The sequence below is a fragment of the Coregonus clupeaformis genome, chromosome 20 (genome assembly GCF_020615455.1).
Source record: "Coregonus clupeaformis isolate EN_2021a chromosome 20, ASM2061545v1, whole genome shotgun sequence".
In the NCBI taxonomy this organism is placed as follows: domain Eukaryota; kingdom Metazoa; phylum Chordata; class Actinopteri; order Salmoniformes; family Salmonidae; genus Coregonus; species Coregonus clupeaformis.
Genome location: NC_059211.1, coordinates 37,498,938 through 37,526,633, shown reverse-complemented (window position 1 = coordinate 37,526,633; position 27,696 = coordinate 37,498,938). Strand labels below are relative to the sequence as shown.

The following is a 27,696-nucleotide window of genomic DNA, read 5'->3' as shown; positions in this document are numbered from 1 at the left end:
TCATTGCACTCCGCCCTCAACATTCGCTACACATTTGACGATTTGTGTTGCAACATGCAAGTTGCCTGAACTTCTATTTGCTCATTTTTTTCGGGATAATACGAGGTAAGACCACGGTTTTATTCGAAAACCTACTTTAATAGTAGAAAATTGTAAATATAACAGAATGTCTTATTATCCGTTATAACGTTAACGACAACTCTGCAAGGAGGTTCCTGGAAAACAGACAGCTAAAACTAGCTTTACCAAAGATTAATTATTATATTGACAAGATAGTCGAGTGACCGCTCTAACAATGGAAATACATGTCCTCAACTATGGGAGGCAGGCAGGGGGAGGCGAGATCAGATGGGACCAGAGCTATGGATGCAAGGTTTGACCATCCATGATATCAAAACGATAGTTTAACCATGTTTTGAGGCAATATAGTGTTTGTTTACATGTTCTTTGTTTACAAACATTGGAGTAAAACAAGCTTATATTTGGGGTTCTGATGGGGTAGGACAGTTGGCTCATGAGGCATTTATAAGTTATATTCTTCAAGAATCAATGGGTAGATATAATTAGTTTATAAATCCAAAAATGGATGTAGCAATTGCTGATTGTCCCTTTAACCATTTAAAATGTAAAGTTCAATGTGGGAGGTACGTCCCAAGAATACTATAAAGCAAGGACCTTTACACAATCAGACACTCAGCCAATGATTTATATAAACATAATTGCACTCTGCCCTCAACATTCGCCACAAATTTGACGATTGGTGTTGCAACATGCAAGTTGCCTGAACTTCTATTTGCTGATTTTTTCGGGATAATACGAGGTAAGACAGCGATTTTATTCGAAGTCGTACTTTAATAGTAGTAAAATGTAAATATAACAGAATGTCTTATTATCCGTTATAACGTTAACGAGAACTCTTCAAGGAGGTTCCTGGAAAATAGACAGCAAAAACTAGCTTTACCAAAGATTATTTATTATATTGACAAGATAGTCGAGTGACTGCTCTAACAATGGAAATACATGTCCTCAACTATGGAAGGCAGGCAGGGGGAGGCGAGATCAGGTGGGACCAGAGCTATGGATGCAAGGTTTGACCATCCATTATATCAAAATGATAGTTTTACCATGTTTTGAGGCAATATAGTGTTTGTTTACATGTTATTTGGTTACAAACATTGGAGTAAAACAAGCTTATATTTGGGGTTCTGATGGGGTAGGACAGTTGGCTCATGAGCCATTTAAAAGTTATATTCTTCAAGAATCTATGGGTACATATAATTAATTTATAAGTCCAAAAATGGATGTAGCAACAGCTGATTGTCCCTTTAACCATTTAAAATGTAAACTTCAATGTGGGAGGTACGTTCCTAGAATCCCATATATCAAGGACCTTTACACAAGCAAACACTCAGCCAATGATTTATATAAACATCATTGCACTCTGCCCTCAACATTCGCCACACATTTGACGATTGGTGTTGCAACATGCAAGTTGCCTGCACTTCTATTTGCTCATTTTTTTCGGGATAATACGAGGTAAGAACACGGTTTTATTCGAAGTCGTACTTTAATAGTAGAAAAATGTAAATATAACAGAATGTCTTATTGTCCGTTATAACGTTAACGACAACTTTGCAAGGAGGTTCTTGCGAAATAGAAAAAACGATCTATACCAAAGATTATTTATTATATTGACAAGATAGTCGAGTGACCGCTCTAACAATGAAAATACATGTCCTACATGTCCTCAACTATGGAAGGCAGGCAGGGGGAGGCGAGATCAGGTGGGATATTCTAGCCAATGAGAGTGGGCAACCTCTGACTTTCTCATCCAATGGGTTTTGAGAAGGAAGCGAGGAGAGAGGATGCCAGGAGTATGCAATTGAGATTCTCCCTGAGTTGTTTTTGAAATAAGTCTCACATAATTCAACACTATCATAGACCTCCATACAAAAAAAGGCTCATCAGATTTTTTGCGGAGTAAATCCTCTCGTTTCGCCTCTTCCTCTGGCTATAAACAGTGATACCTAGCCTTTTCGTAAGAGCATGCGACACCGAGACATTTGCCTATGTTAGCTACTATAACTACTTTACTTGTTATCTCCGGTTGTTGTGAATGCAATCGACCGTTACTCTTTAAATTTCAGCACACCGTGGTTAGGAAAACCGAGAAAATTACATGAAGGGACAGAATACAGTTGCTACAGTTGCTGATATCTCAACTCCGTCCATATAGTCATGACCGAAATTATTGGCACCCGTGATAGAGATGAGTAAAAAAAGACAATAAATAAATAATAGTGTATGCTCAAAAAATGAAAATTATATTGTTTTATACTAATACAATGTTGTTCAGAGAAAGAGATTTTGTTTAACAAGTAATATATTTTTATCTCAGAAAGATAGGGGTCAAAATTATTGGCACCCGTGTTTTTAATACTCCGGCTGCCTCAGCCTCTCCCCTTGCGAGGATAACTGCACTGAGCCTTTTCCTAAAGTGTTTTATGAGATTGGAGAACACATTAGGAAGGATTATAGACCATTCCTTCATACAGAATATTTCCAGATCCTTGATATCCTTCGTCTGTGTGTCACGACTTCTGCCGAGGCTGCCTCCCCTCCTTGTTCGGGCAGGCTTCGGCGTTCATCGTCACGGCTTACTAGCCACGGCCGCTCCATTATTCATCATTCCATTTGTCTTGTCTTGTTTATTACACACACCTGGTTCTTATCCCCTCATTAGTCAGTGTATAAGTGTTCCCTCTGCCCCCCTTGTCCTTGTGGGTGATTGTTCATTTGTGAGCTACTCGTACCTTGTTATTGCCAGGGAATATATTTCCCCTGTGCCTGTTATTGTTGGAGCTACCGTTACCTTGTATTGCCAGGGTAGATTTCCCCTGTGCCTGTTTCGTTTGTCGCTATCCAGCGCAATTTGTGTACGACGGAATAAACTCTGCATTCGGTGATTACCCTCCTGCGCCTGACTCCTTCTATCACACTCATCACACTGTGCTTATGGACTGCCCTCTTCAGTTCAAACCACAGGTTTTCAATGGGTTTCAGCCATTGCAAAATGTTTATTTTATGGTAAATTAACAATTTCTTTGAAATTTGATGTGTGCTTGAGGTTATTTACTTGCTGGAAGATCCACTTGCAGCCAGGTTTCAGCCTCCTGGCAGAGGCAACCAGGGTTTTGGCAAAAATGTCCTGGTACTGGGTAAAGTTCATCATGCTGTTGACCTTAACAAGGGCCCCAGGACCAGTAGAAGCAAAATAGCCCCATAACATCAAAGATTCACCACCATATTTTACAGTAGGTATGGGGTTATTTTCTGCTTATCACATCCTTCTTTCGACGCAAAACCCACCGCTGGTGTGAATGGCCAAAGAGCACACCCAACAAATGTAAACGCCTGGAGTTTGCTAAACCGCATTGGCAGAGCTGCTGACATTGAGACACACACATTTGACCCTCTTCTCACGCTCTCACGGCACACCTCTTATATCTCACGCATTGAAAAGTACTGCTTTTATTTTTCTAATTAGTCCATTGTATAGTCAGCGTGTTAACTTTTCAACTGTGCTCCAAATCGTTTTGAAATCGGAGCATCTGCGCCTGCAATTTAACATCACGAGCAGAACCTCTATCATTGTCCTGTCTTGCCACAGCACTGTGAACAGCGACACATTGAAGCATATGATTGGTCTAGTTATGTAAGGGATCAAGGTGATTGGATGCATGTTTTAAAGAAACACCCCTCAAGATTAGAACGGAGCTGAATGGAGCAAGATAATGTTCTCGGCTGAGTTTAGAAAACTTAAAAGAGTAGCACGGTAGCGCTGTTTTATTTATACTCAGTGGCAACCCGTCATTCAGGGCAGGTGGGGCAGAGCCTAGGTTCAGCTGGGAGGTGCCTAGGTGCCTTACTCTGGGCGCACACTGAGCAGGAGGAGACATACACCCTCACGTCCTTAGCCAAGGTAGACCACCAGTATTTTCCGGTCAGGCAGCGCACTGTACGGCCGATACCTGGGTGACCAGAGGAGGGTGACGTGTGTGCCCAGTAGATCAGACGATCACGGATAAGAGCAGGCACGTACTGTAGCCCATCTGGACACTGAGGTGGAGAGGGATCCGTGCGTAATGCCTGTTCTATATCCTCGTCCATCGCCCATACTACCGGCGCCACAATGCAGGAGGCCGGCAGTATGGGGGTGTTTTCGCTGGGCCTCTCCTCTGTGTCATACAGCCGGGACAGTGCATTTGCCTTCACGTTCTTCGTACCCGGGATGTATGATAGAGTGAAGTCAAACCGGGTGAAGAATAGGGCCCATCTGGCCTGGCGAGGATTCAGCCTCCTCGCTGCCCGAATGTACTCCAGGTTACGGTGGTCCGTCCAGACGAGGAAAGGGTGTTTTGCCTACTTGAGCCAATGCCTCCACACGGTCAAGGCTCGGACAACAGCCAACAGCTCCCGATCACCAACGTCGTAGTTCTGCTCCGCCGGGCTGAGCTTCTTCGAGAAGAATGCACAGGGGCGGAGCTTTGGTGGCGTACCCGAGCGTTGAGACAGGACAGCTCCTATCCCAACCTCGGACGTATCCACCTCCACTACGAACGGTAGTGATGAATCGGGGTGGGCCAGTACTGGGGCTGAGGTGAACAGACCCCGCAGTTTGCTGAAGGCCAGGTCAGCCTCAGCAGACCAGCGGAGCCGGGACAGCCCACCCTTCAACAGGGAGGTAATGGGAGCTGCGACCTTGCCAAAGCCCCGGATAAACCTCCGATAGTAGTTGGCAAAGCCAAGGAAGCGCTGCACCTCCTTAACCGTGGTTGGAGTCGGCCAATTACGCACGGCTGAAATGCGATCTCCCTCCATCTCCACACCTGAGGTGGAAATGCGGTATCCAAGGAAGGAGACGGACTGCTGGAAAAACATACACTTCTCTGCCTTAGCATAAAGGTCATTTTCCAACAGTCGGGCCAGCACCATGCGAACCAGGGACACATGCTCGGCGCGCGTAGCAGAATACACCAGGATGTCATCGATGTAGACCACTACACCGCGACCAAGCATGTCCCGAAACACCTCGTTCACAAAGGACTGGAAAACTGATGGAGCATTCATCAAAACATAGGGCATCACCAGGTATTCATAATGCCCAGTGGTTGTGCTGAATGCTGTCTTCCACTCATCTCCCTCTCAGATACGCACCAGGTTGTACGCACTCCTGAGATCTAATTTGGTGAAGAAGCGTGCCCCATGCATTGATTCAATCACTGAAGGAATGAGGGGGAGAGGATAGCTAAATCTTATCGTCTCCCTGTTCAGTGGTCGATAATCAATGCACGGGTGCAGACCTCCGTCCTTCTTCTTCACAAAGAAGAAACTCGAGGAGACGGGTGAAGTGGAGGGACGTATATATCCCTGGCGCAGGGACTCGGTGACATATGATTCCATAGCCACCGTTTCAACCTGTGACAGGGGGTATATATGACTCCTGGGAGGTACAGCGTCTACCCGGAGGTTTATTGCGCAATCCCCCGCCTGGTGAGGTGGTAATTTAGTCACCTGCGTTTTAGAGAACGCTTGCGCCAGATCGAGATATTCAGGGGGAATGTGCACGGTGGAGGTACTGTCTGGACTTTCCACCGTGGTTGCACCAACGGAAACACCTAGACACCTACCCTGACACTCTCGCGACCACCCCGTGAGAACCCTCTGCGGCCATGAGAAGGTGGGGTTGTGGAGTGCTAGCCAATAATGGAAAAAGTAACCTGCTCACAATGAGTCTCCTGGGTAATCATGGTGACTGGTACAGTAACTTCCTTAACCAACCCGGACCCTAATGGTCAAATATCAAGTGCTCTGATGGGGCGTGGAATGGATAGGGGAATCAATGGAATGCCTATATGGTATGCGAATGCCCTGTCCATAAAGTTCCCAGCTGTGCCTGAATCGACTAGCGCCTTGCACTGGGGAACTACCATGTGCTCAGGAAAGGAGATTTTATTATATGATTTTATTTTACAGTGCGCAGCAGAGGGCTCTGAACGAGTGTGGGTGTTCGATACCTGGGGTGATGCTTGAGTGCCCTGCCTGCCGCCTCCAAACCCAGAAGAGCGTTGACGAAAACGTGTGGTGAAATGTCACTTCGCGCCACCAGTGTGGCACTGGCGCTGTCGTCCTCCGCCCTCTCGGCTAGCGGTTCCCCCCATCTCCATCGGTTCTGGATTCTGAGTTGGCCGGGATGGAACCGGGCAGACCTTCTCCAGGACGTCCTCTGGTTGCCAGCAGGTTGTCCAAACGAATGGCCATGTCCACCAGTTGAAAGAAGGACAACATGGTGTCACGGCAGGCTAGCTCCCGTCGGACGTCCTCTCGCAGATGGCACTGGAAATGGTAGATCAGGGCCCGCTCGTTCCACCCGGACCCAGCTGCCAGAGTTCGAAACTTCAATGCGAATTCCTGCGCAGTCCTCGTCCCCTGCCTCAGGTGGCCAGCCGCTCGCCCGCCTCTTGACCCTCGGGCGGGTGATCGAAGACCGCCCGGAAGAGGCGAGCAAACTCCCCGTAGTTCTCCAACGCGGCTCCTCCTTCGTTCCACACCGCGTTGGCCCACTCCAGGGCTTCCCCCGAGAGGCAGGAGGTGAGGGCGGACACCTTCTCCCGCTCCGATGGGACCGGCCGGATGCTGGAGAAGTAGAGCTCCAGTTGGAGAAGGAATCCTTGGCACAGCGCCGCTGTCCCGTCGAACTCCCGTGGTCGGGATATCTGGATCCCTCCAGGTGCTGGGGTGTAGGTTGTGGGATCCGGTTGGCCAGCTGGTCTCGACGGATCGGGCTCTGGCGTTGGACGACCTGAAGAACCCGATCCATCGCTTCACCCAAGCTGGCTAGCATAGTTGAATGCTCCTGGACCCGTTCCACGACTCCAGGCATGCGCGTCTCTCCCGCTGACTCCATAGCGGGTGGGTGATTCTGTGATGAGGTGGTGTTGAAGGAGTCAGGCACAGTTGGGTAAATCACAGAATAACAAGCTTTAATCCGCAAAATACAGGTTTACGCAGAAATGCGTCAAACACACTCCAGGGCACAAAACAGGCGCACTGGAAATACAAGGCACACGGGAAAATACTCCCGTCGATACAAAATACACGAGCTCCACCGAGCTTCACTAACCTCCACAATAAACAATCACCCACACAGACAAGGAAGCAGAGGGAACACTTACACAATGACTAATGAGGGAATAAGGACCAGGTGTGTGTGATTGAAGACAAATGGAGTGATGATAAATGGATCAGCAGTAGCTAGTAAGCCGGTGACGCCAAATGCCAAAACCTGCCCAAACAAGGAGGGGAGGCAGCCTCGGCGGAAGTCGTGACAATTGGCCACAGATAAAATTACATCAAATCACATTATATCACGTTATATCTACTGTAGCTTTGATTGGACTGATCATGTCAGCATCATACTTTCAAAATCTTTGCTAGCAAGCTAGATAAGCAGTCATCATCATGAATCACGTCGACAATCTACTGGCAAATCCTTTTCAGTCCTTCTCATATGAAGATAAATTATAGATAAAGCGTATCGGAGAAGGTGTGTGGTCCAAGTCTGGGTTTAAGGACTTAAAACATCTGTCTAAAAGGGTCTCTTTTCCAAGCTTATAAGGATAAACATTCACACGCAACACCATGAGCCAGAAAAGGTTGAATACCTTGGCCATGCTGTCAATCCAGCATGACTTCTGCCGCGTTCAAAACAACTGGAAACTCGGAACTGGGAAATCTCAGACTTCAGTGAGTTCAAGACATCTGGGAATTCTGAAAAAAACGAACTCTGACTGGGAAAATACGTTTTGAACAGTCATCCAACTCGGAATTCCAAGTCGGGAACTCTGGCCTCTTTCTAGAGCACCGACCTGAAGATCACTGACGTCATGATTCACCCTTGTTTTTTTCCGAGTTCCCAGTTGTCTTGAAAGCACCATAAATCCAGAGAATGCCAGACTTTGATGACAAAGTTTGATGACAAACTTCGCCCACAAGAAGAACCGCCGCACCACCTTTCTGTTCAAGTGAGAACAGCACAACAACGGTAAGTTCAAAAGTGTCTTGTATGCTGCTGCATAAATGATATAATATGCCAGGGAGATATGTATGCTGTAGCTAAGAAAGTAATACTAAGTGTATGTTGTGTAGGAAGCTGTTAGTAGCCCATGTGCCGCACCCAAATAATTTGGTCCCTTTCCCCCTCAGAACTTAGCCTACTGTTTTGACTTGGTGGTCCACATGTAGCATATAGCCTGTTTTAGAGAAATGTCATCATTGAATATTGTAAGAGCTTTCTTTGTCTGCTTATATGCCCCCTTTATTTATCCTACGGTTCTGACTTGGTGTACAGGGAGAATACTGTAAGAACAGCCCATGTACTGAGTTCAGTCACTGTACATTTCAAAAGTGCTGAACAAAGAGTTATATTGACTACATCCATCTTAGCTCGCTCAATAATGTCTTAATCGAAATTACGGATTGCCTCTTATCCGCTCATTGTTCCCTTATGCCATAGTTTTTACATCTCAATTGTTATAGGCCTATTGCTTATATAGGTATATCTCATTAGCATCTTATTCATCATTTTAGGCAATGTTGGAATGATTTCATTGTTTTGCTTACTTTGTGTATTATAATTAGCTCATGTGCTTTTCTTGACAAGGAGGAGATACTATATAATGTTGTTGGGTCTGTAACCATGTTTGCCAGTGACAGTCTCTTCAAATTCAAATATTTGTTTTCAACAAAAAGTTCAGTAATAGACCCATATAATTCAGCTCGTTTGCTTGCACTTGCTTATACTTCGAGCTAAGTGTTGATGATATAAGAACAAACATTATGAATTGACTGAACATAAATGTAATAATGTTTTGTATGGTTCAAACCTCAAAACTCATTTTGCCGTTCGTTATTATTGAAGGACAATGCAGTTCTTATCGACTTACACAAATCCACAAGGAGTCAGTAGTAACCACATTTGTTTAAGCAAGTCAGCCATATCAGCTATGGTTTTTAAAAAGGCAGTAAATGAGGCTGAATTAACTGTTTCGCTGACAGACAAGGCTCCGCTGATAGCCAGGTGTAGCGGTTGTAAGGATTCACTCCATGGAAAGGAAAGCTCTGCTGTTGGGACAGCTTTATATAGGCCCTAACAGTTTGTTGGGACCGTTATAGTGCAATTAATGTATTGTTTAGTGTTGTGTTGTGTCGTAGCTTAGCTGGTATGCATCTAAAAAATGTTATTTTGTTTGCCCCGCCAAGATTTACATGCTAAAATTGCCACTGTGTATACTGAACGAAAACATAAATGCAGCATGCAACAATTTCTAAGATTTTACTGAGTTACAGTTCATATAAGGAAATCAGTCAATTGAAATAAATTGATTAGGCCCTAATCTATGGATTTCACATGATTGGGCAGGGGTGCAGCCATGGGTGGGCCTGGGAGGGCATAGGCCCACCCACTGGGGAGCCAGGCCCAGCCAATCAGAATGAGTTTTCCCCCACAAAAGGGCTTTATTACAGACAGAAATACTCCTCAGTTTCATCAACTGTCCGGCTAACTGGTCTCAGACGATCCTGCAGGTGAAGAAGCCGGATGTGGAGGTCCTGGGCTGGCGTGGTTACATGTGGTCTGCGGTTGTGAGGCTGGATGGACGTATTGCCAAATTCTCTAAAATGAAGTTGGAGGCAGCTTATGGTACAGAAATGAACATTAAATTCTCTGGCAACAGCTCTGGTGGACATTCCTGCAGTCAGCATGCCAATAGCACGCTCCCTCAATACTTGAGACGTGTGTCGTGTGAGAACTGCACATTTTAAAGTGGCCTTTAATTGTCCCCAGCACAAGGTCCACCTGTGTAATGATCATGCTGTTTAATCAGCTTCTTGATATGCCACACCTGTCAGGTGGATTGATTATCTTGGCAAAGGAGAAATGCTCACTAACAGGGATGTAAACAAATTTATGCACAAACTTTGAGAGAAATAAGCTTTTTGTGCGTATGGAAAAGTTCTGGGATTATTTATTTCAGCTCATGTAAACATGTTGCGTTTATATTTTTGTTCAGTGTACAATGTTGTCAACCAAATTTGGTTGCTGTTACTTCAGTCCCTATTGCAGAATGCAGCCTTTTGACAGTACGTACTAAAATCGATGTAATCCACTCGCATTAGTCCCCTCATTTCCTGATTGGCATTTAGGCTGTGACAATGAAAAGGCAGCAGATAGACCTAAATACAGTGCCTTGCAAAAGTATTCATCCCCCTTGGTGTTTTTCCTATTTTCTTGCATTACAACCTGTAATTTGGATTTCATGTAATGGACATACACAAAATAGTCAACATTTGTGAGGTGAAAAAAATTATAAAAAATAAATAACGGAAAAGTGGTGGTGCATATGGATTCACCCCCTTTGCTATGAAGCCCCTAAATAAGATCTGGTGCAATCAATTACCTTCAGAAGTCACATACAGTGGGGGAAAAAAGTATTTAGTCAGCCACCAATTGTGCAAGTTCTCCCACTTAAAAAGATGAGAGAGGCCTGTAATTTTCATCATAGGTACACGTCAACTATGACAGACAAAATGAGGAAAAAAAATCCAGAAAATCACATTGTAGGATTTTTTATGAATTTATTTGCAAATTATGGTGGAAAATAAGTATTTGGTCAATAACAAAAGTTTCTCAATACTTTGTTATATACCCTTTGTTGGCAATGACACAGGTCAATCGTTTTCTGTAAGTCTTCACAAGGTTTTCACACACTGTTGCTGGTATTTTGGCCCATTCCTCCATGCAGATCTCCTCTAGAGCAGTGATGTTTTGGGGCTGTCGCTGGGCAACACAGACTTTCAACTCCCTCCAAAGATTTTCTATGGGGTTGAGATCTGGAGACTGGCTAGGCCACTCCAGGACCTTGAAATGCTTCTTACGAAGCCACTCCTTCGTTGCCCGGGCGGTGTGTTTGGGATCATTGTCATGCTGAAAGACCCAGCCACGTTTCATCTTCAATGCCCTTGCTGATGGAAGGAGGTTTTCACTCAAAATCTCACGATACATGGCCCCATTCATTCTTTCCTTTACATGGATCAGTCGTCCTGGTCCCTTTGCAGAAAAACAGCCCCAAAGCATGATGTTTCCACCCCCATGCTTCACAGTAGGTATGGTGTTCTTTGGATGCAACTCAGCATTCTTTGTCCTCCAAACACGACGAGTTGAGTTTTTACCAAAAAGTTCTATTTTGGTTTCATCTGACCATATGACATTCTCCCAATCCTCTTCTGAATCATCCAAATGCACTCTAGCAAACTTCAGACGGGCCTGGACATGTACTGGCTTAAGCAGGGGGACACGTCTGGCACTGCAGGATTTGAGTCCCTGGCGGCGTAGTGTGTTACTGATGGTAGGCTTTGTTACTTTGGTCCCAGCTCTCTGCAGGTCATTCACTAGGTCCCCCCGTGTGGTTCTGGGATTTTTGGTCACTGTTCTTGTGATCATTTTGACCCCACGGGGTGAGATCTTGCGTGTAGCCCCAGATCGAGGGAGATTATCAGTGGTCTTGTATGTCTTCCATTTCATAATAATTGCTCCCACAGTTGATTTCTTCAAACCAAGCTGCTTACCTATTGCAGATTCAGTCTTCCCAGCCTGGTGCAGGTCTACAATTTTGTTTCTGGTTCCTTTGACAGCTCTTTGGTCTTGGCCATAGTGGAGTTTGGAGTGTGACTGTTTGAGGTTCTGGACAGGTGTCTTTTATACTGATAACATGTTCAAACAGGTGCCATTAATACAGGTAACGAGTGGAGGACAGGGGAGCCTCTTAAAGAAGAAGTTACATTTCTGTGAGAGCCAGAAATCTTGCTTGTTTGTAGGTGACCAAATACTTATTTTCCACCATAATTTGCAAATAAATTCATTAAAAATCCTACAATGTGATTTTCTGGAGAGAAAAAAATCTCAATTTGTCTGTCATAGTTGACGTGTACCTATGATGAAAATTACAGGCGCCTCTCATCTTTTTAAGTGGGAGAACTTGCACAATTGTTGGCTGACTAAATACTTTTTTCCCCCACTGTAATTAGTTAAATAAAGTCCACCTGTGTGCAATCTAAGTGTCACATGATCTGTCACATGATCTCAGTACATATACACCTGTTCTGAAAGGCCCCAGAGTCTGCAACACCACCAAGCGAGCGGCACCATGAAGACCAAAGAGCTCTCCAAACAGGTCAGGGACAAAGTTGTGGAGAAGTACAGATCAGGGTTGGGTTATAAAAAAATATATACGAAACTTTGAACATCCCACGGAGCACCATTAAATCCATTATTTAAAAATTGCCACCACAACAAACCTGCCAAGAGAGGGCCGCCCACCAAAACTCACGGATCAGGTAAGGAGGGCATTAATCAGAGAGGCAACAAAGAGACCAAAGATAACCCTGAAGGAGCTGCAAAGTTCCACAGCGGAGATTGGAGTATTTGTCCATAGGACCACTTTAAGCCTTACACTCCACAGAGCTGGGCTTTACGGAAGAGTGGCCAGAAAAAAGCCATTGCTTGAAGAAAAAAATAAGCAAACACGTTTGGTGTTCACCAAAAAGCATGTGGGAGACTCCCCAAATATATGGAAGAAGGTACTCTGGTCAGATGAGACTAAAACTGAGCTTTTTGGCCATCAAGGAAAACGCTATGTCTGGCGCAAACCCAACACTTCTCATCACCCTGAGAACACCATCTCCACAGTGAAGCATGGTGGTGGCAGCATCATGCTGTGGGGATGTTTTTCATCGGCAGGGACTGGGAAACTGGTCAGAATTGAAGGAATGATGGATGGCACTAAATACAGGGAAATTCTTGAGGGAAACCTGTTTCAGTCTTCCAGAGATTTGAGACTGGCACGGAGGTTCACCTTCCAGCAGGACAATGACCCTAAGCATACTGCTAAAGCAACACACGAGTGGTTTAAGGGGAAACATTTAAATGTCTTGGAATGGCCTAGTCAAAGCCCAGACCTCAATCCAATTGAGAATCTGTGGTATGACTTAAAGATTGCTGTACACCAGCGGAACCCATCCAACTTGAAGGAGCTGGACCAGTTTTGCCTTGAAGAATGGGAAAAAATCCCAGTGGCTAGATGTGGCAAGCTTATAGAGGCATACCCCAAGAGACTTGCAGCTTTAATTGCTGCAAAAGGTGGCTCTACAAAGTATTGACTTTGGGGGGGTGAGTAGTTATGCATGCTCAAGTTTTCAGTTTTTTTGTCTTATTTCTTGTTTGTTTCACAATAACAAATATTGTGCATCTTCAAAGTGGTAGGCATGTTGTTGAAAACCCACCAAAAATCAATTTTAATTCCAGGTTGTAAGGCAACAAAATAGGAAAAATGCCAAGGGGGTGAATACTTTCGCAATCCACTGTACAGTATGTTTTAGCAGGGAAGTTTGGTAGAGTGACCTGATTTGTAGCAATGAAAATAATTTGGTCAAACAGATTGTGAACCGAAAAGTGTACGTTTGATTCTAGAGGATGGACAATTAATATAACAATTATTTGATTAGGGTGTAAGGGCAGATTTGTCATTTTGTCTTCAAGAGATTTGATTATCTATTTACTTTATTTAGTCTGATCAGTGGAACAATTCTCATTCTTAACAATTGGCTAGAATATAGGGTTATTACTCTTCTTTTCAGGAAGGACACTACTGTTATTCCCCACACTTGTTTTATTATTCCGCTTCTTCCCAATTTTGCCAGTGTAATCACATATTTGAAATCGAATATGTCTACTGCTATGTATTATTGCAGCCATTCATGGACAGTTTTGAATATGTCATACAAATAAGCTTTGGATATGAAATGCTCCAGGAATCAAATAGAAGTTGACATTTTAGTATTGTGCACATGCTAGGCAGAGATGAGGGGGGGACTCACAACTTATAAACACATATTCTGTCAACGTAGAGGAAGAGGATGGCAAGGATCTTCAACTAGTAGGCATAAAGCACCTGAATATTGATATTCATTAGGTTTTTATTGAAGGTTGGGTGAGTTTGAGGAATTATTGTTATAACAAGAACATTTTCAAACACCCAGCACTTATATAGATCAGGGGTGGCCAACCCTCCTGGAGAGTTAGAAGGGTTTTCTTCCAGCCCTATTTTAAAGGGACAGTTCACCCAAATTACAAAATACAAAATGTTTGTGTCCTTACCTTAAAAAGCAGTCTATGGACAAGTAGACTGCAATCTATGATTTGGTTACCCAATGCCATCAACCATTAATATTATTATTTCCTGTGCAGAGCCTTGGTTTGGTGGTAACACTACCCGGCACGCGTCGCATACAACTTTCCACCTGAGAACAGGGATCAATCCCTGCTTCCAACCTTCCCACTGTTTCTAGCATTTGCCTGTCTCCCCATCTCATTTCTGTCTGAATAAACTGTTAAACCACCCAAAAAATGTTTTAAAAAAAATTGAGCATTCTTTAAATTTCATCCCACCCAAAATCTCAAAGTAACAAAGTCGTTTAATTTTGAGTGTTCATTTAATGTTCAAAATACCCTAAACACACCTTACCTGTTTTTTATGTAAAAAGTTTCCACCATGTTCATATGCCTAGGTCATGTCAAAATACGTAGAATTGCAGGAAATTAGCTTTAAAACGGTACAATTTTCCGTTTAGGGGTTGTGCCAGGGGGCAATGAAATTCACATAGAAAATCTCACTCCCAAGCTTTCTTCAACATTTGGCAGCCATGCATTGGCATTTGGATTGGAACTGGTGCTATGGTCAGATCACATGAAAATAGAGCTTTTTGGCCATGCACACACCAGCGGTGGGTTGGTATAAAATAATATAATTTCCTTCTTTTTTTGCAACATAGCTCAGTATTTGTATTACACATTTTATACAGTATGTTTTGCTCATCTTTATCAAGGGTGCCAATAATTTAGGTCATGACTGTACTCTACTGTCACTACTGAGTTGAGTTGCGATGAGTGTCGGCAGAGTGTACCACTGTCAATTTCATCAAGCTGCTATCAGTCGATACTTGCAAAAATGTCCATTATTTAATGTGTATAGCTTACCTTGTACCTATGTTTGTCCTGTGCAACTATGGGCTTTTCTTTGGTTGCTGAAATCTGTAGTTTTTAATTAAAACAGTGCAGATATAAAGTTTGGTAACAGAATGACAGCACAAACTGTAATTTTGTTACCAAACTGGCATCTGCACTGTTCTTCAAGTAAATGTGTTTTTGTAAAATGTTCAGTGGACATTGTTAAAAGTAGTCCTTGTGCATAGAGTTATATGGTTTGTTTAACTTTGCAAACATTGGTTTTGTTTGTTAAAGTGAAAAATCTGAGTCTCAGCATCATTCTGATACGGTGGAATTGCCCAGTATCGACTGATAGCGACTCGGATGTAGTCGGTGGTAGACTCCGCCTACACAAATCGCAGCTCTACCCAGTATACATTGGGGGGAAAAAGTATTTAGTCAGCCACCAATTGTGCAAGTTCTCCCACTTAAAAAGATGAGAGAAGCCTGTAATTTTCATCATAGGTACACGTCAACTATGACAGACAAATTGAGGAGAAAAAATCCAGAAAATCACATTGTAGGATTTTTTATTAATTTATTTGCAAATTATGGTGGAAAATAAGTATTTGGTCACCTACAAACAAGCAAGATTTCTGGCTCTCACAGACCTGTAACTTCTTCTTTAAGAGGCTCCCCTGTCCTCCACTCGTTACCTGTATTAATGGCACCTGTTTGAACTTGTTATCAGTATAAAAGACACCTGTCCACAACCTCAAACAGTCACACTCCAAACTCCACTATGGCCAAGACCAAAGAGCTGTCAAAGGACACCGGAAACAAAATTGTAGACCTGCACCAGGCTGGGAAGACTGAATCTGCAATAGGTAAGCAGCTTGGTTTGAAGAAATCAACTGTGGGAGCAATTATTAGGAAATGGAAGACATACAAGACCACTGATAATCTCCCTCGATCTGGGGCTCCACGCAAGATCTCACCCCGTGGGGTCAAAATGATCACAAGAACTGTGAGCAAAAATCCCAGAACCACACGGGGGACCTAGTGAATGACCTGCAGAGAGCTGGGACCAAAGTAACAAAGCCTACCATCAGTAACACACTACGCCGCCAGGGACTCAAATCCTGCAGTGCCAGACGTGTCCCCCTGCTTAAGCCAGTACATGTCCAGGCCCGTCTGAAGTTTGCTAGAGTGCATTTGGATGATCCAGAAGAGGATTGGGAGAATGTCATATGGTCAGATGAAACCAAAATATAACTTTTTGGTAAAAACTCAACTCGTCGTGTTTGGAGGACAAAGAATGCTGAGTTGCATCCAAAGAACACCATACCTACTGTGAAGCATGGGGGTGGAAACATCATGCTTTGGGGCTGTTTTTCTGCAAAGGGACCAGGACAACTGATCCATGTTAAGGAAAGAATGAATGGGGCCATGTATCGTGAGATTTTGAGTGAAAACCTCCTTCCATCAGCAAGGGCATTGAAGATGAAACGTGGCTGGGTCTTTCAGCATGGCAATGATCCCAAACACACCGCCCGGGCAACGAAGGAGTGGCTTCGTAAGAAGCATTTCAAGGTCCTGGAGTGGCCTAGCCAGTCTCCAGATCTCAACCCCATAGAAAATCTTTGGAGGGAGTTGAAAGTCCGTGTTGCCCAGCGACAGCCCCAAAACATCACTGCTCTAGAGGAGATCTGCATGGAGGAATGGGCCAAAATACCAGCAACAGTGTGTGAAAACCTTGTGAAGACTTACAGAAAATGTTTGACCTGTTTCATTGCCAACAAAGGGTATATAACAAAGTATTGAGAAACTTTTGTTATTGACCAAATACTTATTTTCCACCATAATCTGCAAATAAATTCATTAAAAATCCTATTTTGTCTGTCATAGTTGACGTGTACCTATGATGAAAATTACAGGCCTCTCTCATCTTTTTAAGTGGGAGAACTTGCACAATTGGTGGCTGACTAAATACTTTTTTTCCCCACTGTAGATGTATATATGGACCAGGGGAGGCTGATGGGAGGAGCTATAGGAGGACGGGCTCACTGTAATGGCTGGAATGGAATAAATGGAACGGCGTCAAACGTGGTTTCCATATGTTTGATGTGTTTGATACCGTTCCATTAATTCTGTTCCAGCCATTACAATGAGCCCATCCTCCGATAGCTCCTCCCATCAGCCTCTTCTGATATGGATGGAGTTAAGATACTCAGCAATGGCTACAGTAGCCTGTGCTGCATGACTGAGAACGGGTAAACAAGCAACTCTTCAGCAGCCACACCCACCCCTCTGAGTCGAGAGTTTGGATAGATTTTGATCTATTCTGTATACAGCATCTACTTCCATTTATCCTCCAGGAGTTACTGAATCTCCTCTCTACTTCTGTCCTTCCTGTGAAGACAGACAGCATGTATTTTTTAGTAGGGTACTAACCCTAATGTTTTGCGTTATAATGTTATACTGTGTCTTTCCATGCCTCTGCAGACAGACGGTATGTCACGGCGTGTGTGTGTGATTGGAGGGGGAAGTTCAGGTCTGACCAGCATCAAGAGCTGTCTGGACGAGGGTCTGGAGCCCACCTGCTTCGAGAGCAGTGATGACATCGGGGGACTGTGGAGGTTCAAGGTGAGACGGACTGCTGCATCCCATCTCAATCAGTGTTAATTTCGTCAACAATGACCATGACGAGAAATATTTGCAAACCTATTTACCCTGACAAAAACAAATGATGATAATGAGACGAGGAGCCATGAATAAAATGATAACTGTAACAAATGAGTTTTCATTTTATTGACGGAAAAAAATTGTGACGATGAGAATTCCAAGTGTGACTAATGGACATTCTATTCGACATGAAGTTCCTTTTCATCTGTTTTGTCCAACCTTTGCAGAATATTTAATGTAATCCTCTCATTGTCAGAATTAATGTCTTTCAGTTGCATGGTCTGATTAAGTTGATCTGCCCTGCTCTCCCACATAGCTCCCAGGTGGTCACTTCAGTCACTTGTCAATCTTTTGAACTGATGCGCAGCCAGGACAGGACACTTCAATTGTAACTAACCTAAACTAGAAACAATAATGTTTACTCTCTCCTACTTTCATGTAGGCTATTTTAGCTTTGATCATATCAGAAGCTCTATTTTCCCATGTGCGCTGTTATTCATCTGTGTTGCCGCTTTCACGGTCCGCAAATGCAAGTGCAGTTGTTTTTTCATGCTATTTGTTGAATATTAGGAGTACAGTGAGTACTCTAAATTAACTTTTTTCATTGGTAGCACTGGTGCTCCTAACTTCAAAAAGAAAGGAGCACCAGACAACATTTACTACAAATTACTTTCCTATCATTCCTAATTGTCATCAGTTGTTACCTTGATGATGTAGAACGCATCACTAGAGAGTGGGCAAGACATTAGAATAAAAACAACTTTTAATAATTTTATTCAAAAGTGCAACTGCAAACATATTTACATAGGTGATTACAACAATCTTTATTGTATTTAAAAGTGCAACTGCAGACTGAACTGTTATCCATTACTGCATTCAGCTAACAGATAATAATAATAATAATAATAATAATAATAATAATAATAACAAAACTATGTAGCTAATAATTTTAATGTTGTAACAACGCAACAGGCTGACTATGAACTGATACTTGGATATTGAAATAAATGTTTAGTCTCCTCTCACAATAACTAATCAATTTCTTTGATCTAGAATCTAGCTATTAAATCAGCTATTAAATCTACTCTACCCTTAAGGTTTAGGGTAGAGACGTCCCAAGGATCCCGGGTAATACTAACCCTCTTCCCGGATAGTGTTCTTGATGGTGCCTATAATGTTTGCGCAGGACACCTAGTTTCCATATGTCGGGTAGATTTGTAATCCGTTCTTTTCTGGGAGAGTAACATGGGTCTGAATTTGTTAAAAACCATCTCCTCTTTGGCAATGCAGTAAGCAGTGTTAAATGTAATCTCTAGCTCAGCTCTGGCTGCCTGGTAGTAGACTTAGTGATGTTGCTCCCTCCCCTGTCCCGATGCACTTGTCCTGGAACTTGATGTGCTTTTGACTTAAGTTATACATGTTTCTGGTTGCTGGACCCAGTAGCAAAATAAGTCTTCCCTGCTACTATTAAAATGTATTTTAGTCAAAATAGACTAAAACAAAATCTAAAATAGCTGCCAAAATTAACATTGATCTATGGCCTCATCTTCTCGTCTCGTCTCCTTCATCTCAATAGTCTAAAGTGGCTTCATCTTCTCGTCTGAAGCGCTCATTAAAAGTGTGGGGAAATGATTTTCTGATCTTTCCTCCTATTCTTCTCTCCATCCTTAGGAGAACCCGGAGGCTGACAGGGCCAGTATCTACCACTCTGTCATTATCAACACCTCCAAGGAGATGATGTGTTTCTCGGACTTTCCCATCCCCGCCCACTTCCCCAACTACATGCACAACTCCCTCATCATGGACTACTTCCGCATGTACGCCGAACACTTCCAACTCACCAAGCACATACGCTTCCAGGTAGGACCTCAGTTCCTGGTCACAGCAATCATTTATACAGTTTCAAGGTGCATTCAGTGAGGTGAGGCGTTTAGAACATTGCATATGTTACACAACACTAGCACAATTGTTTGTTTGTGTGTGAGTTAGATCAGAGTCCTCCAGGTGAAGCCAAGACCAGATTTCTCTCGTTCGGGCCAGTGGGATGTGGAGACGGAGAACAAGAAGGGAGAGAAGGAGAAACATATCTTTGATGCTGTGATGATCTGTATAGGACACCACTGTCACCCCAACCTGCCTCTACACGACTTCCCAGGTAGCCTACAACACAGTGACCTCAGACACTGGGCCAATCTCAAATGACACCCACCCTAAGGTATATGTCATTTTAGACACAGCACCCTTAAGGAATAGGGTGTCATTTTAGACACAGCACCCCTAAGGAATAGGGTGCCATTTTAGACACAGCACCCTTAAGGAATAGGGTGTCATTTTAGACACAGCACCCCTAAGGAATAGGGTGCCATTTTAGACACAGCACCCCTAAGGAATAGGGTGCCATTTTAGACACTGCACCCCTAAGGAATAGGGTGCCATTTTAGACACTGCACCCCTAAGGAATAGGGTGCCATTTTAGACACAGCGACTGTCTGCAGCATTGGGTCCAGACCAGACTACAAGTCACGTCCACTTGTTTATATACACTGCTCAAAAACATAAAGGGAACACTAAAATAACACATCCTAGATCTGAATGAATGAAATAATCTTATTAAATACTTTTTTCTTTACATAGTTGAATGTGCTGACAACAAAATCACACAAAAATTATCAATGGAAATCAAATGTATCAACCCATGGAGGTCTGGATTTGGAGTCAACCTCAAAATTAAAGTGGAAAACCACACTACAGGCTGATCCAACTTTGATGTAATGTCCTTAAAACAAGTCAAAATGAGGCTCAGTAGTGTGTGTGGCCTCCACGTGCCTGTATGACCTCCCTACAACGCCTGGGCATGCTCCTGATGAGGTGGCGGATGGTCTCCTGAGGGATCTCCTCCCAGACCTGGACTAAAGCATCCGCCAACTTCTGGACAGTCTGTGGTGCAACGTGGCGTTGGTGGATGGAGCGAGACATGATGTCCTAGATGTACTCAATTGGATTCAGGTCTGGGGAACGGGCGGGCCAGTCCATAGCATCAATGCCTTCCTCTTGCAGGAACTGCTGACACACTCCAGCCACATGAGGTCTAGCATTGTCTTGCATTAGGAGGAACCCAGGGCCAACCGCACCAGCATACGGTCTCACAAGGGGTCTGAGGATCTCATCTCGGTACCTAATGGCAGTCAGGCTACCTCTGGCGAGCACATGGATGGCTGTGCGGCCACCCAAAGAAATGCCACTCCACACCATGACTGACCCACCGCCAAACCGGTCATGCTGGAGGATGTTGCAGGCAGCAGAATGTTCTCCACGGCGTCTCCAGACTCTGTTACGTCTGTCACGTGCTCAGTGTGAACCTGCTTTCATCTGTGAAGAGCACAGGGCACCAGTGGCAAATTTGCCAATCTTGGTGTTCTCTGGCAAATGCCAAACGTCCTGCACGGTGTTGGGCTGTAAGCACAACCCCCACCTGTGGACGTCGGGCCCTCATACCAGTCTGTTTCTGACCGTTTGAGCAGACACATGCACATTTGTGGCCTGCTGGAGGTCATTTTGCAGGGCTCTGGCAGTGCTCCTCCTGCTCCTCCTTGCACAAAGGCGAAGGTAGCAGTCCTGCTGCTAGGTTGTTGCTCTCCTACGGCCTCCTCCACGTCTCCTGATGTACTGGCCTGTCTCCTGGTAGCGCCTCCATGCTCTGGACACTACGCTGACAGACACAGCAAACCTCTTGCCACAGCTCGCATTGATGTGCCATCCTGGATGAGCTGCACTACCTGAGCCACTTGTGTGGGTTGTAGACTCCGTCTCATGCTACCACTAGAGTGAAAGCACCGCCAGCATTCAAAAGTGACCAAAACATCAGCCAGGAAGCATAGGAACTGAGAAGTGGTCTGTGGTCACCACCTGCAAAACCAGTCCTTTATTGGGGGTGTCTTGCGAATTGCCTATAATTTCCACCTGTTGTCTATTCCATTTGCACAACAGCATGTGAAATGTATTGTCAATCAGTGTTGCTTCCTAAGTGGACAGTTTGATTTCACAGAAGTGTGATTGACTTGGAGTTACATAGTGTTGTTTAAGTGTTCCCTTTATTTTTTTGAGCAGTGTAATATAGTATCAACAGGAGAGGGGAGCAGTTGGCACAATACAGATTGAACCTTGAACTGTGTCCTGTAGATACACTACATGACTAAAAGTATGTGGACACCTGCTCGTCGAACATCTCATTCCAAAATCATGGGCATTAATATGGAGTTGGTCCCCCCTTTGCTGCTATAACAGCCTCCACTCTTCAGGGAAGGCTTTCCGCTAGATGTTGGAACATTGCTGCGGGGACTTGCTTCCATTCAGCCACAAGAGCATTAGTGAGGTCGGGCACTGATGTTGGGCGATTAGGCCTGGCTCGCAGTCGGCATTCCAATTCGTCTCAAAGGTGTTCGATGGGGTTGAGGTCAGGGCTCTGTGCAGGCCAATCAAGTTCTTCCACACTGATCTTGACAAACCATTTCTGTATGGACCTCGCTTTGTGCACGGGGGCATTGTCATGCTGAAACAGGAAAGGGCCTTCCCCAAACTGTTGCCACAAAGTTGGAAGCACAGAATCGTCTAGAATGTAATTGTATGCTGTAGCATTAACATTTCCCTTCACTGGAACTAAGGGACCTAGCCTGAACCATGAAAAACAGCCCCAGACCATTATTCCTCCTCCACCAAACTTTACAGTTGGCACTATGCATTGGGGCAGGTAGCGTTTTCCTGGCATCTGCCAAACCCAGATTTGTCCGTCGGACTGCCAGATGGTGAAGCGTGATTCATCACTCCAGAGAATGTGTTTCCACTGCTCCAGAGTCCAATGGCAGCAAGCGTTACACCACTCCAGCTGATGCTTGGCATTGCGCATGGTGATCTTAGGCTTTTGTGCGGCTGCTTGGCCTTGGAAACTAATTTCATGAAGCTCCCGACTAACAGTTATTGTGCTGACGTTGCTTCCAGAGGCAGTTTCGAACTCGGTACTGAGTGTTGCAATTACGCGCTACGCGCTTCAGCACTTGGCGGTCCCATTCTGTGAGCTTGTGTGGCCTACCACTTCGCGGCTGAGCCATTGCTGCTCCTATACGTTTCCACTTCACAATAACAGCACTTACAGTTGACCGGGGCAGCTCTAGTAGGGCCGAAATTTGACGAACTGACTTGTTGGAAAGGTTGCATCCTATGACTGTGCTACGTTGAAAGTCACTGAGCTCTTCAGTAAGGCTATTCTACTGCCAATGTTTGTCTATGGTGATTGCATGGCTGTGTGCTCGATTTAATACACCTGTCAGCAACGGGTGTGGCTGAAATAGCAGAATCCACTAATTTGAAGGGGTGTCCACATACTTTTGTATATATAGTGTATGTCAGCTCTAACCCCGAGTCTGGTCTTATCTCAACTCCATTTTAAGGTTTGTTGATCAAGCGGTCTCATAATAGTGGCTGAAGGGCACTGTATCGTAGGTTAGTCGTGATAGAGACCAATGCATGGCGGATGATAGGTAGGTTGAAGCAGGATTCATATTTAAAAGGTATTTATCTGTTGGTCAGAAACACAGTTAATATCAAGTACATGGTCACTCTTTACCTCTTTACAAAGCAGACAGAACCCATATGTAAAGTGTCTTGATTCATTTGCTCTCTGTCTCATTTCGGCCACAGTCTTATCTCACTTACTGTGCACTTGCTACCCCTAGTAGTACTGTGTGGGGTGGTCAGTCAGTCAGTGACACAGGCCTGTCTTCCAGGTATCGACACATTCAAGGGCCAGTACTTCCACAGCCGGGACTATAAGACGGCAGAGGAGTGGCGGGGGAAGAGGGTGGTGGTGATCGGCATCGGCAACTCTGGAGGAGACATCGCTGTGGAACTCAGCAGGGTCACCAAACAGGTACAGTAGAACAGCGGGGAGTTAGGATCTAAACAGGTACAACGACCAAGCAAAACCAGTTTTACACACCACCAAGTAGGCCCCAGTCAAACAGGGCATTTTGTAACAATCAGTTGATATTCATATCAAACGGCTTCCTAGAAATGATCAAAACCATTTGAACACACTCACAAAATGATGCAACATATGACCCAATTTGCTGTGTAGTGAGGTGGGGCCAATATTGTCATATGCTCAGAGGTACTGAGATAAGATTGCAGACTTGGGCAGAAGACTGAAACAGTAGAACAAGGCAAGTCTGTCTATCCACGACCGTGTTATTATGTCAAATCATCCTCTGACCTTTGCCCCCTCTCCCCGTCTTCGCCCCCTCCTCTACCCTATTCTCTCCCATCCTCTTTCCCGTTCCCCGCCCCACTCTCCCATCTCTCTTCAGGTATTCCTCAGTACCAGGCGTGGGGCATGGATCCTCAACCGTGTGGGTCAACAAGGGGTGCCATTGGACATGGAATTAAACAGGTAGATTGTCTGGAAATCACCTTTTTGCACCCTTACACTTCGAATACATTACAAATGCTAAATTTTCTTCCTCCATCATTACTGATAAGAAGTGATTGGACAGACAAAAGAAAGTGCTCGGTCGTAGATCTCACCTGTTTCAGAAACATGCCTGATCAATGGATTCCACTGGAAGGAGGTTGCGTTCCATCAGTAACATACACTGAGTATACCAAACATTAGGAAGACCTTCCTAATATTTTAGTTGCACCCCCCCGCTTTTGCCCTCAGAACAGCCTCAATTCGTCGGGGCATGGACGGTGTCAAAAGCGTTACACGGGGATGCTGGCCCATGTTGACGCCAGTGCTTCCCACAGTTGTGTCAAGTTGACTGGATGGCCTTTGTGTGGTGGACCATTCTTGATACACAGGGGAAACTGTTGAACGTGAAAAACCCAGTTGCGTTGCAGTTCTTGACACAAACTGGTGCGTCTGGCACATACTACCATACCCTGATCAAAGGCACTTACATGTTTTTGTCTTGCCCATTCACCCTCTGAATGGCACACATACACAATCCATGTCTCAATTGTCTCAAAGCTTAAAAATCCTTCTTTAACCTGTCTCCTCCCCTTCACCTACACTGATTTGAAGTGGATTTAACAATTGTTAATCAATAAGGGATCATAGCGTTTGCCTTGATTCACCTGGTCAGTCTATGTCATGGAAAGAGCAGGTGTTCTTAATGTTTTGTATACTCAGTGTACACTAACATTGCGTTGGTTCTATTTAGAAGGGCGTTAAAGATGGCCCAGGCTATTCTGCCCTTTGGCCTGCGCTGCAGACTGGGAGAGAACAGAGTCAACCAGAGATTCAACCACAGCCTCTACTCTCTACAGCCCAAACACAGGTAAGAGCACAGAAAGAAAGAAAGAAAGAAAGAAAGAAAGAAAGAAAGAAAGAAAGAAAGAAAGAAAGAAAGAAAGAAAGAAAGAAAGAAAGAAAGAAAGAAAGAAAGAAAGAAAGAAAGAAAGAAAGAAAGAAGAGAACTGAATATATTTTAAACATGTTGTGTATGTCCCAGGATGTTCAGCCAGCACCCTACAGTGAATGATGAGCTGCCCAACCGGATCCTGTCTGGCACAGTGCAGGTCAAACCCAACATCCGCAGGCTCCAGGGGTCCAGCATTGAGTTTGACGACGGAACCGTGGAGGACAACATAGACTTGGTGGTGCGTCACCAGACCTAGTCATATATACACACACCCAAACTTACGCACAGTTGCCACATTTCACCTGTCCATTATCTCATTTCCAGGTGTTTGCTACTGGCTACAACTTCTCCTTCCCCTTCCTACCGTCCCATGTGCTGCCGGTTTCCAGTAACAAGGCCAATCTGTATAAGTACATATTCCCTCCGGGGTTAGAGCGCCCCACACTGGCCGTTATAGGGCTGGTGCAGCCGCTTGGAGCCATCATGCCCATCTCTGAGATGCAGGCCCGATGGGCCACCAGGGTCTTCAAAGGTACATCACTGTTACTTTTACCAGACATTGGCCCACTTGTTTAACTTCCCTCTATATCTTTTTATCTTTATCTCTCTCCCACAAGCATACCTCTCTGTTCAGAATGCACTCACAGTTCTTTAAAAAACTATCTAAATGACACAACAGTCCCTATGGTGCACTTATTTTGTCCAGAGCCATACTGTATATAAATTAGATTATCTGTGTTTCACCCACAGGGCTGAATAAGCTTCCCTCAATGGACTGCATGCTGAAGGACATTAAACACAAGGAGGAGACAATGGCTAAGAGGTACTGAGATTGATTTAGTAGATTTGAGGGGACAGGAAAAGTTTTAGCAATATAATGATGGCTCCACCTACCCTTTTAATGGATTTAGGGAAGGTTCCACCATATTGCTTGCTCCTTTAGATCTGCAAAACACAGAAGGGGGCCTATGGGTTGTTTTTGGACAGGGCCTAACTCTCCTGTCTCAGGTATGTGACCTCCCAGAGACACACCATCCAGGTGGATTACATAGACTACATGGACCAGATAGCTGACCAGGTGGGGGTGCGTCCCAGCCTCCTAGGGCTGCTGCTGTGGGAGCCTGGTGTGTGGCTGTGTGTGCTGCTGGGGCCCTGCACCCCATACCAGTACCGTCTGAGAGGCCCGGGACAGTGGGACGGGGCCCGACAGGTAGGGATGGGCCTACAGTGTATTAATACAAAAATATACTGCTGATAATGCTGATGTGTTTTCTGGTATCGATACAATCACTAAAATAAAGCTGTGCTTGAAATTCAGAACTCACTATTCATGTGTTTTAATTATCCCTATTTAAACGAATAGTCTTTGATACTGGCCTAAGTATTACTTGGTACATTAGAGAAACTGAAACATCTACCTCTCCCTCCAGGCCATCCTGACTACGTGGGATCGGATGGCAGGAGCCCTGAAGACCAGGCCCTCTGACATCCCTGAGCCCAAGAAGAGCTCCCTGCCCCTGGCCCTAACCGTGGGGGGTGCTGCCCTGGCTCTGGGATACTACTGGAACATACACAACCACCCATCCCTCCTCATCGCCCTGGACCCCACCACTCTGCTGGACAAGATCAAACCATACCTGCCAGTGTTGTGGTAACCCACTGGGGAACAAACCCAGGCTGTGACTGGGTGTTAGCCCAGCCATGTTAGCCCACTGAACTAAAGCCTAGCCCTCAGTCATTCCACATATTTATTAAATTCCAGTATAAGTACACCTACACCAGCTGTACTAGTCGTGGTATATAACAAATATGTTTAATGACTCAGGGTTCCAGAGTACTAGGTTTTGTAACATTGGTTTGGTTGACTAATGCCCATTAGCCCATTGAGCTAAAGCCAAGGAGGTCACCTCCATTAGACCAGGACAGTGACCTGAAACAAACTCATAACCCAGATGAGCTATTAACCAGAAATACAGAAATGCAATAGCAGGCAGGAATCACTAACTGTCTGTTGATTAATCTGCCAGGTCGTCTTTGTGAAAGATGTGAGTTATACCAACTAATCAGGGAACACAAATTATGTTCCAATGAATCTCTCATAACCAATAATTCACAAATTGGATGCACAGAATTTGAAATAATACACTAATATTGCACTTTGCGTTATCCACAGTATGGTGCCTGTTCTCATAATTGCTGGGATTCCATTTTACTTGATGCCACAGTGCCTAAGACTGATCAAATATACTGTAATGTCCTTTCTTTTGTTCTATAACCTTATTTTCTAATAGCAAAATTCTTATAGGAAAGTGTGGTATAGTACATTTTTGCCTTGATGTTTGGATTGGCTTCAAGTGTTACAAGTTTGTAATTCATTAATCTATTAAAGTTTATGCACACACCAACCTATACCTTTTCCCTTCTTACGATGTACTATACTGACCATAAGTGTTGCAACCTAGTGCCTACTCCAGGAACATCTTTGCTATAAAGCAC

At 44.4% G+C, this 27,696-nt stretch overlaps 1 protein-coding gene across 4 annotated transcripts; it reads left to right on the top strand.

The window, feature by feature from the left end:
* On the top strand, positions 1–27,609 carry LOC121533344 (flavin-containing monooxygenase 5). Of its 4 annotated transcripts, none has more exons than XM_041839189.2 (12): positions 1–105; positions 17,606–17,746; positions 19,457–19,645; positions 19,775–19,940; positions 23,566–23,708; positions 24,145–24,227; positions 25,000–25,116; positions 25,291–25,438; positions 25,525–25,732; positions 25,951–26,023; positions 26,209–26,410; positions 26,631–27,609. In XM_041839189.2, exons 2-12 carry the CDS (start codon positions 17,615–17,617, stop codon positions 26,853–26,855), a joined length of 1,686 nt encoding a protein of 561 aa, XP_041695123.1. In that variant the 5' UTR covers positions 1–105; positions 17,606–17,614; the 3' UTR covers positions 26,856–27,609. The 4 variants fall into 4 exon arrangements, with proteins under 4 accessions (XP_041695123.1, XP_041695127.1, XP_041695126.1 ...); XM_041839193.2 differs by lacking the exon at positions 1–105 and adding an exon at positions 602–820; XM_041839192.2 differs by lacking the exon at positions 1–105 and adding an exon at positions 1,217–1,536.
* The last annotated feature ends 87 nt before the right edge of the window (positions 27,610–27,696 follow it).

What these genes read in the sequence shown, in the direction of transcription:
- LOC121533344 (XM_041839189.2), top strand. Translation starts at nt 17,615, where the DNA reads ATGTCACGGCGTGTGTGTGTGATTGGAGGGGGAAGTTCAGGTCTGACC. An exon ending in CCAAGCACATACGCTTCCAG is followed by an intron (nt 19,646 to 19,774) that starts GTAGGACCTCAG and finishes TGTGTGAGTTAG; the next exon opens with ATCAGAGTCCTCCAGGTGAA. An exon ending in TCAGCAGGGTCACCAAACAG is followed by an intron (nt 23,709 to 24,144) that starts GTACAGTAGAAC and finishes ATCTCTCTTCAG; the next exon opens with GTATTCCTCAGTACCAGGCG.